The following is a 17,981-nucleotide window of genomic DNA, read 5'->3' as shown; positions in this document are numbered from 1 at the left end:
CGTCTCTTAAAGCAGTCCCTTGTTCACCTGAGATGAGTGGTTGGGGATGTTGTGTCAGGTACAAGTACACTAAGCTGCTTTATAGTGCAGCATCACTAGGCAACAGACTGGCATGTTGTGGTAACTGGAGGAGCCAGAGTAGCAAACACCAGAGGAGGAGGAAGAGCACAAAAAAGAAATTCAACTGGTATGCTCCCCTGCACAGATCTAAGGGACAACGGCTTTTGTTACACACATGAGTAACCACCAACAATAACCTGACTAGCTGTGAAATATGACACATACTCTCTTCAAGTTTCATGTTTTTACACTGAGGGCGTGTTAGTTTTTCTTGTGTAGAACAGTTTACAATAAGTCAGCAGGTAGGGTTTCACATTGTTTAAGGTGGCTTCAACAAGTTGGTGATAGTAGTTGCCTTATTTTTGCCTGATATTGGATAAAACTCATGATCCTCCATAAGTGGATTTAGCCTCCAAAGGAATTGCTTAGTTGAATTTAACAGAGCACTGTTCAAATTAAGAGTGGGCTCTGTTAACGCTGCACATTCGCTAAGCTCACAGAGGAAAGAAAACGGATCCCTCCCTAGAGTGACCTGAATAGGCTTTTGTTACAGATCACTGTTGCATCACCACTTTGGTACAGATTCATTTGCTATGCAAAGATAGCCGGGCACCTGGGCAACACATCAGAGCACACTTCTCTCAAAGGCAGGTGACATCTGAGATCAACGCTTCTTTCGAGGAGGTTAAGAGCACAGGTGCATGTGATGAATATTTCCAAACAGTGTTGTCAGCACTTTTCAAAGAAACAGAAAAGAAGCTTGGTGTTTGTACAGAGCTGGCTGGATGCATGCAATACCTCAAGCTAAAGATTTACAAAGGATTATATATGATGTGTTTATATAAGTAACTCCCAAGGAATTTCCTCCACAAGAATGATTTTGACAGACTCTCACCAGATACTGAATGGGCATTGTTTGATCAAAGTGCTTTAAAGAGCCAAATAATGCTGTTTCAGAGGTATTTTCTTCATGACAAGAGTGACATGTTGGTGATTAAAAAAAACAAACTATTGTGTCTATCAGTTTACACCATTGTATGAGTTCAGGTGGTTGTTAAATGTTTCACCTTAGCGTCTGAAGGTAACCCTAGTGACATAATTTTAAACAATGCTTGCAACTGCCAAGTAACGACTGCCAGAACACGCTCCCATTTAGTTTCCCTAGTTACTATTTCCTTGGGCCTTGTTTGCTCTCGGATGTCAGCTGATGTCAAGAGGCAAGCAGTTGTTCAAAGAGGTGTGTGTGCATTGCATTCAGTGGCAAATACTCTTGTTGCTGTAGTACACGCAGAGCTAAAGGGAGAAACTAATCATCAGCACACACTAGGTAGATGGTGGTTGCAACATTCCAACTCTCATTGTTACCAGACAGAATTTAGTTATCTTTCTGACACATTTTAGCACAAATAAAGCAGACAAATGGTCATGGTTATCTTTATTTTTGGTGTAATATTCTTGTTTTGCAGTGTAAAATAAATGACTATTGGTGAAGTTTTGCTACAATTGAAATATAATCATGCTTTATTTGTGTGAGTACTGAATATTCTTCTTTGGATGTGTTATTATGTCTAAAGCTGTCAGTACTCTTCCTCTCCTTCATCCCCAATGCTGTCAGTTCCAACCTCTTCATAATCTTTCTCCAGAGCAGCCATGTCCTCTCTGGCCTCTGAGAACTCTCCCTCCTCCATCCCCTCTCCTACATACCAGTGGACAAAGGCCCTCTTGGCGTACATCAGGTCAAACTTGTGGTCGAGACGAGCCCATGCCTCAGCAACAGCAGTGGTATTACTCAGCATGCACACAGCCCTCTGTACCTTGGCCAGGTCTCCTCCAGGAACCACAGTGGGAGGCTGGTAGTTGATGCCCACCTTGAAGCCTGTGGGACACCAGTCCACAAACTGGATGGTGCGCTTTGTTTTGATGGTGGCAATGGCAGAGTTGACCTCTTTGGGCACCACATCACCACGGTACAGCAGGCAGCAAGCCATGTATTTGCCATGGCGAGGATCACATTTAACCATCTGATTGGCTGGTTCGAAGCAGGCATTGGTTATTTCTGCTACAGATAGCTGCTCATGGTAGGCCTTCTCTGCTGAGATAACTGGGGCGTAGGTGACCAGAGGGAAGTGGATACGAGGGTAGGGCACCAAGTTGGTCTGGAACTCTGTCAGGTCCACATTCAAGGCTCCGTCAAATCGCAGGGAGGCGGTGATGGAGGAGACAATCTGTCCAATCAGCCTGTTGAGGTTGGTGTAGGTGGGACGTTCAATGTCTAGGTTTCTGCGGCAGATGTCGTAAATGGCTTCGTTGTCAACCATGAAGGCGCAGTCAGAGTGCTCCAGAGTGGTGTGGGTGGTCAGGATGGAGTTGTAGGGCTCCACCACTGCTGTGGACACCTGGGGAGCTGGGTAAACTGCAAACTCCAGCTTGGACTTCTTGCCGTAGTCAACAGAGAGACGCTCCATCAGCAGAGAGGTGAAGCCAGAGCCGGTTCCTCCTCCAAAGGAGTGGAAGATGAGGAAACCCTGGAGCCCTGTGCACTGATCAGCCTGCAGAAAATCAAGAGTTGACATAATCTTTATTAGAATCATTCTTGATTACGCTCTGAGTTGAAATGTGAAGGTATTGCAGGGCAGTCTCACCAGTTTACGGGTCCTGTCAAGAACCAGGTCAATTATCTCCTTGCCAATGGTGTAGTGACCTCTGGCGTAGTTGTTGGCGGCATCTTCCTTTCCAGTGATCAGCTGCTCAGGGTGAAAGAGCTGGCGGTAGGTTCCTGTGCGAACCTCATCTGCAATCAGGAAATATTAACAATAAAATCAATGGTTCCCAAATACAGCCCAACACTGAACTAGCATCAGAAAATAAAATCTCACCAATGACTGTTGGCTCTAAATCCACAAAGACGGCTCTGGGAACATGTTTGCCAGCTCCAGTCTCACTGAAGAAGGTGTTAAAGGAGTCATCTCCACCTCCGATGGTCTTGTCACTGGGCATCTGACCATCCGGCTGGATGCCGTGCTCCAGACAGTACAGCTCCCAGCAGGCATTGCCCATTTGGACACCAGCTTGACCGACATGGACAGAGAGGCATTCACGCTGGGCAAGTATAGAAAGGGGTCATGTTGGATTGCAGTACATGAAAGAATGACATTGCACATTTAAGTATTCTTCATAATTTGTGAAGAAAGCAAAAATAAGAGATTTAAAGGTGCAAAACAGTTCAAACTTACCATAATTATGGTTTCCTGCTGCTGACGTTGAGAATCAGCAAAAGGAATCTGCAGCTGACTGTCTCCGAAGACTTCCCTGGTACTTATAGCTCCTTGAAACTCTATGGTAACAGGCCTTGTTGTTGATAAATGTTGGGTTAACTGGGTTTAGCTGAGGGTGAAAAGCCAATAATTCAGCTGTGGAACACATTGTGCAAACATGCTTCACCACACATCAATAACCCCTCGTCCCACACCAAGATAATATATAACCCTGACCCCCATGTATGGCATGTAGGACTCATTTAAGTCAAAGGCAGCCAAGCAAACAGTACATTGTTTTAGTGTTTGTGAAGCACTCAGAGATTAATGAAGTCAAGGCTCTAAGAAGGTCTAAGACCTCCATGGAGATCTACCAGAGTCTGTCAACAAGACTGCGTTAAAAGAATGTTTGTATCCAAACATAGTAGTGTATAGTCTTTCTCATAGCCTGTGAACAGATCAGTAATCTAATGCAGTATTAATTCTGCTGATTTCATCAAAGAAGACCAAAGAAACCAGATCTTATTCACATTTTAGATGCAAGAACCAAAAAAATTACTCAAAATTATTAGTTGATTACCAAAATAGTTAGCCAGTAACCTTATGTAGATCGATTTCAGGAGTATATATCTAAATTATTGTTTTTTAAAAAACAACATAGACCGAGTATCATGATGTGGTAATGGATTGTTCAGTTGCATGCAGCTCTGTAATATTAATTTGAATATGGAAACATAGACAAATGTGTTGACATAACTGTTATGTGCAAAAACTCAAAGTCCAACCAAGTGGTGAGATGCTGCATTGTTAAAATGACTTCAGTGTAGATTTAAGAGTCTAATAAGTAATTTTCTTAAACATTAAAATCTCTAAAACACTGCTGCATGGATAGTGGTAAATGTGTAGTTGTATTGCAACGTCTATGTGAATTAAAGTAAAGATAACTAGCAATAACACTAGAAAATGGGGAAATTGGTTGGTTATAATGAAACAGAATGTAACTATAATAAGACCTGTTTCCTCCTTTACTGCTGTTTGACCCATTGTTGCAGTAGAGGAAGCAGCCTCCCCTCCCCTGTCCCCCCCCCCCTCCACAAGGCCCGGCTGGGCTGCTCTGTTGTGTTTTCCACATGATTGGGTGTCCTGTTGTGACAGAGACAGTGAAGGTCACACTGTGGTTGCTGGTCTGAAGCTCAAAATGTCAGCAGCACTATGAATTTACAGAACAGCAAGGCCTGTTTCCAGCATGGAAGGAAGTTTATGTGCATGTTTGGGAACTGAAACTAAACTCATACACGGACTCAGTTCAGTATAATAAAATTGGGTTACATTTAACAAAGTTCATTTTTTCTAAAGCTGGTTGTTGTGCATTGAAGACATGACCATGGTGTGCAGAGGATCTGATGAGTTGTAAGCATGGCCTCAAATTAACTTCAACCTGATCCTATAAAACTTTTATTGGTGATAAAGCAGACCTGCAAAACAGAGAAACTGAATCCTGACCACAGTGCCACCTGGTGTTGTATGATGGATCAATAGCAGTGGTATAAAGACATAAAAGCTTTTTTCACTAGTCTACCTTATTATAAGTTTGGGTGTAAAACTTAACGTTAAAAAACAATATAATAAGTTGAATAAGTGATTACATCCTTTACAATATATCAATTTGTATGTATCAGAATAAAGTAAAAAGGTGGGACACATCACTCAGTGACACAGCACATGTTGTTTCATTCATCTTTAATGACACTGACTTGATCCAACAGATGGTGCATTAGTTACCACATAGACTGCTTCATTGTTCATCATTTTAAATATTTTTCAATTTAACTTTGGTTTTTCTGCAGGTTATTTGTTGAGACATTAACTACTCTTGATGACAGGGTTAGGGTTTGGGTCAAAATTTTAAACCAGACAAATGTTTAAATTTGATATACTTTCACCTCAGTCTTTCACATAGCCAATTACGTTGCAGTAATGGACTCACAGAATGCATTCTAAACTTGTATTTTTACTGGAAATAAACAATAATAAAATAAAATGCATCTCCAGATCTGATCCAATGTTATACTTAAAATAGGAAAAGAAGGTCCAGTCAGAAAGAGCACAGAGATTCAAACTCAAATCCAAAAAAAAAGTTTAGAAAGAGTCAAATAACATACATGTCTTGTCTCAAGAGTACAGCATCTAAATCAGTGGTAAATAGTCATAAATAGCGGTAATTAAAGACGATGAAGGAAAAAAAAAAATCAGCAGCTGTGTTGGATGATAAGGTTTTTGCATGTCATCCGTCAATGAAAAGATGACTCAAAAATAAAACCATATGTGCATTAGAAAACTTAAGCCACACATCAAAGTTCTGTCTTCAAAATGGCCGATAAAATAAATGAAAAACTACTGTTCCCTTTGACAATCCTAAAATCCCACTGTAAAAGATTTTGATAATGCAAGGCAAAGCCCTACAAACATACTGTTTCATATTTGCGGTGTTCCTCAGGGCATTAGTCTAGGACACCTGCATTTTTCAGACAGTCACAGCCACATTTCATAAGCGATTCCACGTTTATCCAAACCTGGTGTCACAGTGTTTGTTGTGTTACAAAGTAAATGACGATACAATTATATGTTTCATGCAAGGAACTGTGAAAAGTTCCCAAAACAGTTTTTTTTCTTTCAAAAAACCGATGACAATACACAACATAAAATATTTTGACATTCATACAGTACATCCATGACTTAAATCTCATTTTCAGATATTACTAACACACTGTTGATGTGTTTTGTTGGTAATTGGTAAGTTATGGGTCATTATAGTCATTTTGGGTGCATAATTTGGATCGTCATACTCAAACTTTTTAGATTGTGCATCATTTAGCACAAGGTTATAGGTCGGGGCCAAAGAGACTTCTTTATAATCATTAAATTTTAACTCTCATTTTAATGTAAATGTGTTAATGAGATCACTTAAGAGTCTGTTTTCAACTGCACATACATTTGATATTATAGTCGTAGCAGTTTTAGTATTTCAGTGCTCATTTCTGATCATTTTGATGTATAGATAGACATTTAGCGATCATTCAACTGTGTCTTCCCCAAATAGGATATCTGAAGAGTTTGGGGCAGAGGAAAAGGGGAAGAATCTTAACGTGGCATTAACCTCAAACCTTCTGGGTAAAGTTCTCGGGGAAAACGCCTTTGGCTGAAATATCTTTATGCTGCAACCAGTGAGTCTCATTCACACCCATGAGCCAGCCATCATCCTGCAGAAAGACAGAATATAAAGTTTTAGATTTAAATAACAATAAAATAATAAAATAGCCAGTTCTCTCAAACAGATGGAGCTACAGGTGGAGCAGCATTAGGACGAAGATTACGAGATCACAACAATTAAAAACAACCACCTGACGTTTGTAGTACTGAATAAAGGCTACGAAAACTTACAGAAGATAGAGAGGAACGGATATTTTTCTTTTAGGATAAGTCAAACACACAGGTATTTAAACAATAATTCAAAATGTAAATACAGATACTGTCACTGACCTGTTCATCTGGGTTATCAAAGGCCACAACCAGCAAAATATCTCCCATCTTCAGCTCTAGCTCATCACCGTCAGTGGCAGCATAATCATGTACTGCTTTTACCTACAGACACAAGGTTTTTATTGAATATGGAACCTGCATATGAACTCTGTAAAGCAATGAAGTGCATATCATTGTTGAAAACCTAGAGTATTTATTTATATGTCTACTCTTTAGTCTCACCTTGTAGATGAATCCTGGAGGGACTTCGCCATCGGAGCCATTGGTCACCGCGCTCTGTGAAAGGAAATAAGCACACAACAAAAAAGCCCAGGTGTGTTATTAAGGAAGTCCAACAAAGTGGTTACTGTAGCTGGCAAAAAAGGGGTGAAAACATCAGAAAGAAAGGGGGATTTTTGTGTCTTTCATCGAAATTTGAGAGATCCTTGAATCCCAGGCGTTACCCTGAGCGTCATTCAAAACCCCTGAGGTCTGACTTTCCTCCCTCTCCACCCGACTCTACCTGGGCCTCTCCATCATCGTCCCAGCCACCCTGTCCCACTTGGTCGCCATCGTCCTCCCAGTTGGGCTCGGTGTACGACTGGGCGGCAACGGCGGCGCCGTCACTCCAGCTTTCCTGGCCCTGATCCGTCTCTTCTTCCTCCCAGCTCTGGGCGTTTTGATCCCAGCTACCCTGAGCCTCTTCTGGGTACACTTCATCATCATAATCAGGCTGTGGTTCTTCATCTGCGGGGGTTTGCTCTCGCTACAAGGCCCGGGGGAGGGGGGAGGTTTGGTGTGGTGGGTTTGGAGGCCGGGGGAAGGGTAAGTGGACGGATGGGAGGAGGATGTATTGGCGAAAGCCAGAGGAGCAGATGGGTTGGTAGAAGTGTGTAATAAAGGGCACGACCCAGGGGTTGTGTCGGGTGTCATAAAGCCAAAAGGAAGGAGGTGTTGATAAAAAGAAAAAAGCAGTCCATAAAATAAAGTTTAAGAGGCTTTTTCTCCTTTAAGACTGTGAAACAGATGAACCCAGTCTTACCCATGAGTCCCATGATGGCGCCTTCCGGAGGGCAGTAAGAGACAAGAAACCACGTACAGTGAAAATGTGAAAAAAGCCTTCGTCAAAGACTTTAACCTCACATCAAACATGAATTCACTGTTTGTTACAAAGGAATTCAATCAGTATAATTCACCAAGTTATTTATAGATAAATTACTTTTCAGTTTAAGAAATATCTGGACTAGTATTTGTTTCTATACTTGTTTTGTATTTTAGATTTCTTTCTTTAAATATTTTTAAGCATGAGGGCAGTAAACTACAATTTGGTCTGTGTGCATATGTCAATAAAGCTTTAAAATCATGAACACCAAAACAACGAAAGATACAAAAAAGGGTAAGTTAAAGTAAAATCTGAATTAATGTTGATTACGATACTCTTGCTCTTCTTTGTTGGAGTAAAGTACAAAATGACATAAAAACCTTAACTAGTAGAGCCTTTAATTGCAGAAAATATTGAACTTTGAATACATTTCAAAACAAATGTGTCATATAATGTCAAAGCATTCATAAGAATTCACACAAATGGTGATTAATTGACAATTATAATTATAATCACAACAAATCTGCACATAATTTAACTGAATAGATGTTGAGAGAAGTCTTTTACCACCATTTATCTGCACTGTTTCATCAAACTAAGAGATACTGTATGTCTTCTCAGTGTCATTTTAAGATACTTTTTGACTCCACTATGATAAAATTCAGGCTAAGACAGTTGCTGCACAACATTACAAGGTTGCAAAATCCAAAAAATGACAGTAAATCACCACAAAAGCTAAATTCAGCTAAAGAGTCCTGAAGAAAAACACCAAAAAAACACACGACTGCTGCTCCTTTATTATCTCCTTTATCCTTTAGAGCTTATCAATCACCATCATCTATTAGTCTGATCAACTTATTAGTGTCAAGAAAACAAACATGCAAAAGTGAGGCTGAATGCGTGTAGAAAAACCATGCAATAAATTAGAATCGAAAAAAAAGGAGAGGGTTATTTCCTGATATAACACACACATGCATCCTCAGCCTCAGACACCAGCGACTGTGTTTACATCGAGTGTAAAATGGGATTTCTGCACGATTTCACAATGAACAGCTAGAAAAATATGCACAACTTCCCCAAAATATCTCAAAGTAATATAACACTATAGATTTGGTACAATTCATTTCAATAATAACCAAAAGTACATACAGAATTTAAGAGTTTAATCTTGAGAATAAATTAAAAAAAACAGAAGTGGAATTAGATAAAAACTGCTGCTGTTTAACCGTACACGACTTTTAACACATTTTACTTAGCTGTAGTTCTGCTTCCTGTCACAATGTTCAGTCATGCTCTTTGCACAGTCCCTTTAATTTAAATACCTTTGGGAACTTAAAGTATAACTGCACTTCTGAGGATTCAAAGCCTGAAACTTTGAGGTCTAAACACCAAGGTGAGTATTTTTTGACCCTGCAAAAGTTTTGTTTAAACACTCTGAACCCTGTTTGGTTTTAAGAGGTTCGGAGTGACTTGAAATATAATTAGCACCTTGCTTTAAACTCAGTGTAAACACAGTCTTCAACCCTTCATCTCTGACCTTTGGCCTCCACACACACCCACCCACCTCGGGAACTGGAAAAGTGACGGGCTGGAATACCTCCAGATCCCAATCCAGCAGGCTCACCCCTGACCAGGGCTCACACTGCTCCACACACACACATGAACACACACACACACACACACTCATATTAGGAGGGTTTACCATCCAGGAATAGATGTGAAGCGTCACATTCGGCAAACTGGAGCTTTTTAGATTAGCAGACATTAAAAAAGTATGTTTACAAAAGGTCAAGAGTTCAGATTCTCCGTCATCTTGTCTGCTGATGTGTTTTTGTACATTAACAGACCTGACTGTGTAAAGAGAGATTTGTTCTAGTTTTCATCAAATTTGCGTCCTTTCACCTCTAAAATTCAGTTTGAAGACGATTTAAGAACTTTAAAACTGGAAAAACATCTTAACAACAGCAATTTTGGAAACATACTAGTAGCTTGAATCTCATACTCCTTTGTTTTTAGGGTGGTGAATTCACTTTTATATAATTTACACTGTCTCTGTAGAGCCATAAATAGCATATACTCTGTATGTACCTCAAATGTGCCGGCATGTGCAATAAAGTCTGCTCTTATTTATTACTACCATTTTTATCTTCTCTTTGTCTGTAACTCTCTGCTGTTGCTGCCAGTCTTGATTGAGGTGGCTTCAGCATCTTTACACTGGCTCCAAGTATGTTGTAAGTAGGATAGATTTTAAGATTTTATTGATTATTTAACTCCTCACACTTCATGGTCTTGCCCCCTGCTACATTTTTGATCTTTTAATACCCTATGCGCCAGTCTGTATGTTGACATCTTTGGGCAGAGGTCTACTGCTTGTAATCTCCTTCAAATCTCTTCTCAACACATACTTTTATTGGAGATTTATTGGAGATTTAGATTTTAGATGAGTTTCATCTTTATCTATTTTTATTTTATCCATTTCCTGTTTTATAGCACAGTTTTATCCCATACTATCACACTTGCTGCTGCCTTGTAAAGCACCTTGCGACACTGTTTTTAAAGATTATTATTATTATTATCATTATACTATAACTGATAAAATAAGTATTAATATATCTAATAACCCGACACTAACTCCTAAGATCAGTTCTTCTAATATATATGTTCAAACCTTGTCAACTAAACTTCTATTCTTGTATTTTTGCCCCTCTGCTTTCTAAAATCTCTATTAAAGTTATAAAAGTCCAGTATGTTGCTATAGTAACAGTCAGTCTGACCTGTGGCGTTGTGGCAGAGGAGTTTGTGTTACTGTCAGGCGCCGAAGCCTCGTCCAGGACTTGCTGCTGCTGCCGCAGGTCCGGGGACGGCGTCAGTCTGGGCGGAGGCCGGCTGGGTGGAGGCCCGGCTTTCTGCACCACCAGCAGGGGTTAAATCACACAAAACACACAAAACACACACACACAGGCAGGCATGCAGAAGCAGTGAGGGGGCAGACAGACAGAGGCAGATTAGTACACACAACAGGACGGATGGTGGAGTTTTTTTCAGTGTTATTCGGCTTCAGGATTGTCGGACGCAGCCGATGTTTGATGTGAACTAAAGCCTTCAATCCATCATCAGTTCCTTCTTCCTCTTCAGTTGTCTTCTTGTTGCATCTTTATTTGGGTGCAACAAAGCTCAAGTTCTCATTCTCATGGTGCAACTTTGAAAAAAACAACTTTTTTTCACTTTGTTCAAACATTCACACTGACTTTTTTTTTTTTTTTTGCTTTGTTCTGTTTTTTACCTTTGGTGGTGAGCTGGCCGACTCGCTGTGGTTGGTTTCCTCGCTGAGAGAAACAGACAGAAAAGAGACAGAAGTCAGTTAGCAGGAAGAAAATAGGGAGATAAGGAGATGGAGAGAGAGAAACATGAACATGAAACATACAGAATGAGTTTAACCCTTACATACTGTTCTGTTTCGGTCAAATTTGACAGCTTGTAAAAACACCACAAATGTCTTTTACTTTGAAATTTGATGACTTGTGTGGCCCAAAATGCACAAAAATGAAAATATTTTAAAATGTTATACTTTTGTAAAGGTGCTACACATTTGACCCATATCTATTGCCATGTGTTTTAGTGAAATTAATAGTTAATAGTTTTAATAAGATAGTAGTTATGAGGATTTCCTTTTTAGCAGTGAAGACTGATGGCTCTAATGGTTCAACAATAAACCCCACACTTCCAGAAAGCTCTGCTCATTTTACACTTTACATATAAAATAACATTTCCATCATTATGTCTATGTTATATTTTCATGTCTGAGGTAAAATAGGACATGATATTGTGTGATAGGAGCTGTTTAGTGGTGTAAAAGCTAAAAAATACACTCTCTCTGCTGCTCTCTGAAACGTTAATCAAGGTTTAATCACATTTATTAATCAGTCAAATCGACTATTGATGCTTTCTAAACACATCTGTGCTTCAACATTTGGTATAGACATTTTTTATGAGGAGAACAAACTGTAAAGGTGGAGAATATAAACAGTATGTAAGGGTTAAGTAATAATGAGCATCAGTTCTCAGCTTCGTCCACATGAGGGCGACAATGAGCAACATTCAGGGCAACACATGCACATAGACAGTGCTGTTAGCAAGAATTAAAACCTCAAAACAAACAATAAAAACATGAAATAAACAGGCAGAGTTAAGCATTAAAAAGAGGCTGTTATTAAATAGCTGCAGAATAAATTAAATTCACTCTTTCTTTGGGTGAAAATGATCGTGAACATCGTGCACACTCAGCCTTCGTGCTGCAGGTTGTTACCTCTTAGCAGCGCCTCCTGTCGTGGCTGCTGCAGTACCACCTTTTCTGCATTAGGGGGCGACGTGAGGCACATTACTCTCAATTGTTCTGCATCTGTTTTAATCTTTTTTTTAAACACATCTACCATGAAAACTCGGCTGCCGGGTTAACTTACTTGATCTGCCGCTGCTCTTCCAGTTTGGTCATGATGTCGTTCAGGTTTTGGCTGAGCTGAGGAGGAGACACACGGAGCAGATAAAAGATTACTGGCTGATCAATTACTCATCGATCGATCGGCTCGACTGGTTTAACTGCGGCTCACCTTGCTCATTTCTCTGTGGAACTTCTCCTGATGACCTGCCATGCCCTGGAATGTGTTAACATAGACGCCAACACGACTGCAATGAGGAAAAATAGCAATAAAAATACATGATGTTAATTAATAAAAGCATAAGATATTAGTTTGATAGGTATTCTGTACATTTATACTCATATAAACTATTTAAAAACTACATTATAAATACATTTTAACCCTCCTGTTGTCCTCGAGTCAAGGAAGGAAGGATGGAAGGGAGGAAGAAAGAAGGAAAGGAGGAAGGAAGGGAGGATGCAAGGGAGGAAGGAAAGGAGGAAGGAGAGGAGGAAGGAAGGAATGAAGGGAGGGAGGAAAAAGGAAGGAAGAAGGAAGGAAAGGAAGAAGGGAGGAAGAAAGAAGGACAGGAGGAAAGGAAAGAAGAAATGGAGGAAGGAAGGAAAGGAGGATGGAAAGGAGCAAGGGAGGGAGGAAAGGAAAGAACAAATGGAGGAAAGAGGAAGGAAGGAAGGATAGGAGGAAGGACAGAGGAAAGAAGGAAGGAAGGAAAGAAGGAAGGAAAGGAGGGAGGAACGTAGGGGGGATGAAAGAAAAAGAGAAAAAGGGAGGAAGGAGGGAAGGGAGGAAGGAAAGAAAGAAGGACAGAGGAAAGAAGGAAGGAAAGGAGGGAGGAAGGTAGGGGGGATGAAAGAAAAAGAGAAAAAGGGAGGAAGGGAGGAAGGAAAGAAGGAAGGGAGGAAAGAAGGAACAGTCAAAACAGACGGGGTCAATTTGACCCGGGAGGACGACAGGAAGGTTAAATCTGTAAATCGTCTCACCTGTCCCACAGTGATGGAAGCTCGTCTTGTAACTCCACGTTCAGCTCCTCGAAAATCTTCTGAGCTCGACCAAGCTCCTCCTCCGCCTGCACACACACACACACACACACACACACACACACACACACACACACACACACACACACACATTTTACTACACAATCATCTTCTCACTAAAACCAGAGACTTCTTTATATTTTCACACTGCGAGGCTGCGTCTACAATATTCAAAGCACTTTCCTCTCCCCTCCCTCCCTTCCTTCCTTCCTTCCTTCTTCCTTTCCTCCTTTCCTCCCTCCCTCCCTCCCTCCTTACTCCTTTCCTTCCTTCTTCCCTTCTTCCTTTACTCCCTCCCTCCCTCCTTACTCCTTTCCTTCCTTCTTCCCTGCTTCCTTTCCTCCCTCCCTCCCTCCTTACTCCTTTCCTTCCTTCTTCCCTTCTTCCTTTCCTCCCTCCCTCCCTCCCTCCTTACTCCTTTCCTTCCTTCTTCCCTTCTTCCTTTCCTCCCTTCCTCCCTCCCTCCTTACTCCGTTCCTTCCTTCTTCCCTTCCTCCTTTCCTCCCTCCCTCCCTCCCTCCTTACTCCTTTCCTCCCTTCCTCCCTCCCTCCTTACTCCGTTCCTTCCTTCTTCCCTTCCTCCTTTCCTCCCTCCCTCCCTCCTTACTCCTTTCCTCCCTCCCTCCCTCCCTCCTTACTCCTTTCCTTCCTTCTTCCCTTCTTCCTTTCCTCCCTCCCTCCAATATCAATACATCTGCACTTTACTTAGTGTGTCAGCAATACAAAAATACTTAAAGATTCCCTCCAGACGTGCTTTGAATATTGATTTTCTGTCTGATGTATTAAATAAATAGTAAATATATTAATTTAAAGAGGTTTAACTGTTGGATAAAAGATGTTGTCTCCTCCTCTATAAAGTCAAATGTCCAATGAAGGTTTGTCCAAGTTGAATATTGGGATCATGATTGGCTCCAAACTAGCTGTGAGGTCTTAAATTTTGATTTTTAATGAGCTCAGAGAAACTTTCCTTCCTTTCATCCGGCTGAAGGAGCAACGACAGATGTGTGAGTGGAGGGAAGCTTTAAGTTGAGTTTTTCTTTATGAGCACACACTCATGCAGACAAACCTGAACACACACAGGGTTTAATAACATGATTCTGTCAAATGTGAAGCTTCCATTGACACAACAGGAATGTAAAGAAAATAGTGTTTGAATGGGAATCAAATTATAGTAAAGCTCTCGACACGCGATCAGCAGCAAACTGTTAAAGTGTCTCCATGTGGGGTTAGTTTAAATTTAAAGGGTTAAAATGTGAAAATAAACGTATGAATAACTTCACATATTCTTTTTTTTGTGGACTCAGCATCAAATTTCTGCTTTTAATCCATTTAGAGAGAATATATTAGAGGATTATGGTAAAAATGTCTAAGTGGTGTAACCATAAAAACTTTAAATAGTCAATAAAACACCTTCCTTCCTTCCTTCCTTCCTTCCTTCCTTCCTTCCTTCCTACCTAACACCATATCAACTAGTTTGGCATGATCTTACATCCTTCCTTTCTTCCTTCCTTCCTTCCTTCCTTCCTTCCTTCCTTCCTACCTAACACCATATCAACTAGTTTGGCATGATCTTACATCCTTCCTTCCTTCCTTCCTTCCTTCCTTCCTTCCTACCTAACACCATATCAACTAGTTTGGCATGATCTTACATCCTTCCTTCCTTCCTTCCTTCCTTCCTTCCTTACACCATATCAACTAGTTTGGCATGATCTTACTTCCTTCCTTCCTTCCTTCCTTCCTTCCTTCCTTCCTTCCTTCCTTCCTTCCTTCCTTCCTTCCTACCTAACACCATATCAACTAGTTTGGCATGATCTTCCTTCCTTCCTTCCTTCCTTCCTTCCTACCTAACACCATATCAACTAGTTTGGCATGATCTTACATCCTTCCTTCCTACCTTCCTTCCTTCCTACCTAACACCATATCAACTAGTTTGGCATGATCTTACATCCTTCCTTCCTTCCTACCTTCCTTCCTTCCTACCTAACACCATATCAACTAGTTTGGCATGATCTTACATCCTTCCTTCCTTCCTACCTTCCTTCCTTCCTACCTAACACCATATCAACTAGTTTGGCATGATCTTACATCCTTCCTTCCTTCCTTCCTTCCTTCCTTCCTTCCTTCCTTCCTTCCTTCCTTCCTTCCTTCCTTCCTTCCGTCCTACCTAACACCATATCAACTAGTTTGGCAAGATCTTACATCCTTCCTTCCTTCCTACCTTCCTTCCTTCCTTCCTTCCTACCTAACACCATATCAACTAGTTTGGCATGATCTTACATCCATCCTTCCTTCCTTCCTTCCTTCCTTCCTTCCTTCCTTCCTTCCTACCTAACACCATATCAACTAGTTAGGCATGATCTTACATTATAACTTTTATATTAAATAAAGCTAATGGAATACTATTGTTCTAAATATTACATTTCATCTGGTTACCATGGAGATCAGGAACCTGACTGCTTTCTTTCTTTCCTCCTCCCTCAACTTTTTGTTTTTCCTCTTTCTTTCCTCCTACTTCTTGGGCTTTTTCTTTCTTTCTTTCTCTCTCTCCTCCTTCGACCTCTTGTCCCCGCTCTCTCTCTCTCTCTCTCTCTCTCTCTCTCTCTCTCTCTCTCTCTCTCTCTCTCTCTCTCTATATATATATATATATATATATATATATATATATATATATATATATATATATATATATATTTCTCTAGATTTTTATTCTATATTGTTGCATCCTATGATTTAATCCTTTATCTCTTATTTGCATATTATAAGTTTTAATGCTTGGTTTGTCCATGTTGCTGATCCTGTGTGGAGAGTCTGAGGAGGACCGGAGGAGATTTCGGAGGGGTGAGGAGGACCTGAGGAGATTTCGGGGGGGTGAGGAGGACCTGAGGAGATTTCGGGGGGGTGAGGAGGACCTGAGGAGATTTCGGGGGGGGGGGGGGGGGGTGAGGAGGTGAGTCAGAGATGAACCAGAGTTTTTCACCTGGTTGAAGGAGAGGTTAGTCTGAGCCACCTGGTGGGCTGATATCAAACCCTGAGCCCAGCTGGGAGCCGCCATCTCCAACAGGGCTGCTGGCTAACCACACACACCATGCAGGAGAGAGAGAGGAGGAGGAGGAGGAGGAGGAGGAGGAGGAGAGGAGGAAGAGGAAGAAGAGGAGGAGGAGAGGAAGAGAGAGAAAAGGAGACGGAAAGCAAACAAAAAAAAACAGTTCAAAACAAACTCAAACATGTTAATTTGTTAATAAGTGAGAAAAACACACTTTAACAAGCAGTTTTACTTCATTAAGGATTAATAAAAACTAACTATAGTGATGCAGTGAATTGTATTTTCTGATTTAAGGTGGTATGACTCATCCATGCATTAATAATCGCCACCAGAGATTAACTCATTCCACCTTAAATCCGTTTAAAAACCTTAAATACCTTTAATACGAGCAGAAAATACAACACACATATACACACTGTGCTCCATCATCCACACACACACACACACACACACACACACACACACACACACACACACACACACACACACACACACACACACACACACACACACACCTTGGCGATCTTGGCCTCGTCCTTCTTCTTTCCTTTCTGTAAGGAGGCGAAGTGATGCCGAGCGCTGTCGAAGTCGACCATCTTCCTCTCACGCTTCGCTATACGAGCCTGTTAGAAGACGTTTAGTTTAGTTTATTAAAGTTTAAAGTTTAAAATCTTTTTGTGAATTATAAATATTTTTATTAAACGTTTTAAACGATTTTAATTGTCTCTCGTATAGACAGTTTGTCTTTTCCAAGTTCACACACACATATTAATAAAAGGATAAAACTATTTAATAAAGAGTCTCAGAGCTGCATGATTGCCAAGAGGTTCAATCCAGCCCACTTCCTTCCTTCCCTCCTTCCCTCCATCTGTCCTTCCTCCCTTTCTATCTCCTTCCTTCCTTCCATCTTTCCTGCCTGTGTTCTTGTCCTTCCTTCTTTCCTTCCTTCCTTCCTTCCTTCCTTCCTTCCCTCCTTCCTTCCTTCCTTCCTTCCCTTCCTATCTCCTTCCTTCCTTCCATCTTTCCTGCCTGTGTTCTTGTCCTTCCTTCCTTCCTTCCTTCCTTCTTTTCTTCCCTCCTTCCTTCCATCTGTCCTTCCCTCCATCTGTCCTTCCTTCCCTCCATCTGTCCTCCCTTCCTTCCTTCCCTCCATCTGTCCTTCCTTCCCTCCATCTGTCCTTCTGTCGTCCTTCTTTTCTTCCCTCCTTCCTTCCTTCCCTCCATCTGTCCTTCCTTCCCTCCATCTGTCCTTCCGTCGTCCTTCTTTTCTTCCCTCCTTCCTTCCATCTGGCCTTCCCTTCATCTTTCCTTCCTCCCTTTCTATCTCCTTCCTTCCTTCCATCTTTCCTGCCTGTGTTCTTGTCCTTCCTTCTTTCCTTCCTTCCTTCCTTCCTTCCTTCCTTCCTTCCTTCCTTCCCTCCATCCGTCCTCCCTTCCTTCCTTCCCTCCATCTGTCCTCCATCTGTCCTTCCTTCCCTTCATCTGTCCTTCCGTCGTCCTTCTTTTCTTCCCTCCTTCCTTCCATCTGTC

The 17,981-nt window shown here is 41.1% G+C and overlaps 2 protein-coding genes across 2 annotated transcripts; both read right to left on the bottom strand.

Annotated features, from left to right (window-relative positions):
• Positions 1-1,622: 1,622 nt before the first annotated feature.
• Positions 1,623-3,153, bottom strand: LOC128354529 (tubulin alpha-1A chain-like). Its single transcript, XM_053314752.1, has 3 exons — positions 2,937-3,153; positions 2,703-2,851; positions 1,623-2,609 (listed from the first exon to the last, which is right to left on the bottom strand). The coding sequence occupies exons 1-3, from the start codon at positions 3,115-3,117 to the stop codon at positions 1,638-1,640; spliced, it is 1,302 nt and encodes a 433-aa protein (XP_053170727.1). The 5' UTR covers positions 3,118-3,153; the 3' UTR covers positions 1,623-1,637.
• A 3,111-nt stretch (positions 3,154-6,264) lies between these two features.
• Positions 6,265-17,218, bottom strand: LOC128354622 (myc box-dependent-interacting protein 1-like). Its single transcript, XM_053314846.1, has 12 exons — positions 17,213-17,218; positions 16,967-17,074; positions 13,352-13,437; positions 12,543-12,618; positions 12,396-12,451; positions 12,242-12,286; positions 11,219-11,261; positions 10,710-10,841; positions 9,500-9,580; positions 7,077-7,130; positions 6,855-6,956; positions 6,265-6,574 (listed from the first exon to the last, which is right to left on the bottom strand). Exons 1-12 carry the CDS (start codon positions 17,216-17,218, stop codon positions 6,473-6,475), a joined length of 891 nt encoding a protein of 296 aa, XP_053170821.1. The 3' UTR covers positions 6,265-6,472.
• Between the last annotated feature and the right edge of the window lie 763 nt (positions 17,219-17,981).

The sequence above is a fragment of the Scomber japonicus genome, chromosome 24, assembly GCF_027409825.1.
Source record: "Scomber japonicus isolate fScoJap1 chromosome 24, fScoJap1.pri, whole genome shotgun sequence".
Classification (NCBI taxonomy): domain Eukaryota; kingdom Metazoa; phylum Chordata; class Actinopteri; order Scombriformes; family Scombridae; genus Scomber; species Scomber japonicus.
This window is presented reverse-complemented; position numbering and strand designations above follow the sequence as displayed.

Coding starts and splice junctions, on each gene's coding strand:
- LOC128354529 (XM_053314752.1), bottom strand. CDS start 3,117: ATGGGCAATGCCTGCTGGGAGCTGTACTGTCTGGAGCACGGCATCCAG. Junction 2,852..2,936: donor TTTAGAGCCAACAGTCATTG/GTGAGATTTTAT, acceptor TCCTGATTGCAG/ATGAGGTTCGCACAGGAACC. Junction 2,610..2,702: donor TTGACAGGACCCGTAAACTG/GTGAGACTGCCC, acceptor GATTTTCTGCAG/GCTGATCAGTGCACAGGGCT.
- LOC128354622 (XM_053314846.1), bottom strand. Junction 12,619..13,351: donor CTTCCATCACTGTGGGACAG/GTGAGACGATTT, acceptor TCCTCATTGCAG/TCGTGTTGGCGTCTATGTTA. Junction 11,262..12,241: donor ACAGGAGGCGCTGCTAAGAG/GTAACAACCTGC, acceptor TGTTTCTCTCAG/CGAGGAAACCAACCACAGCG.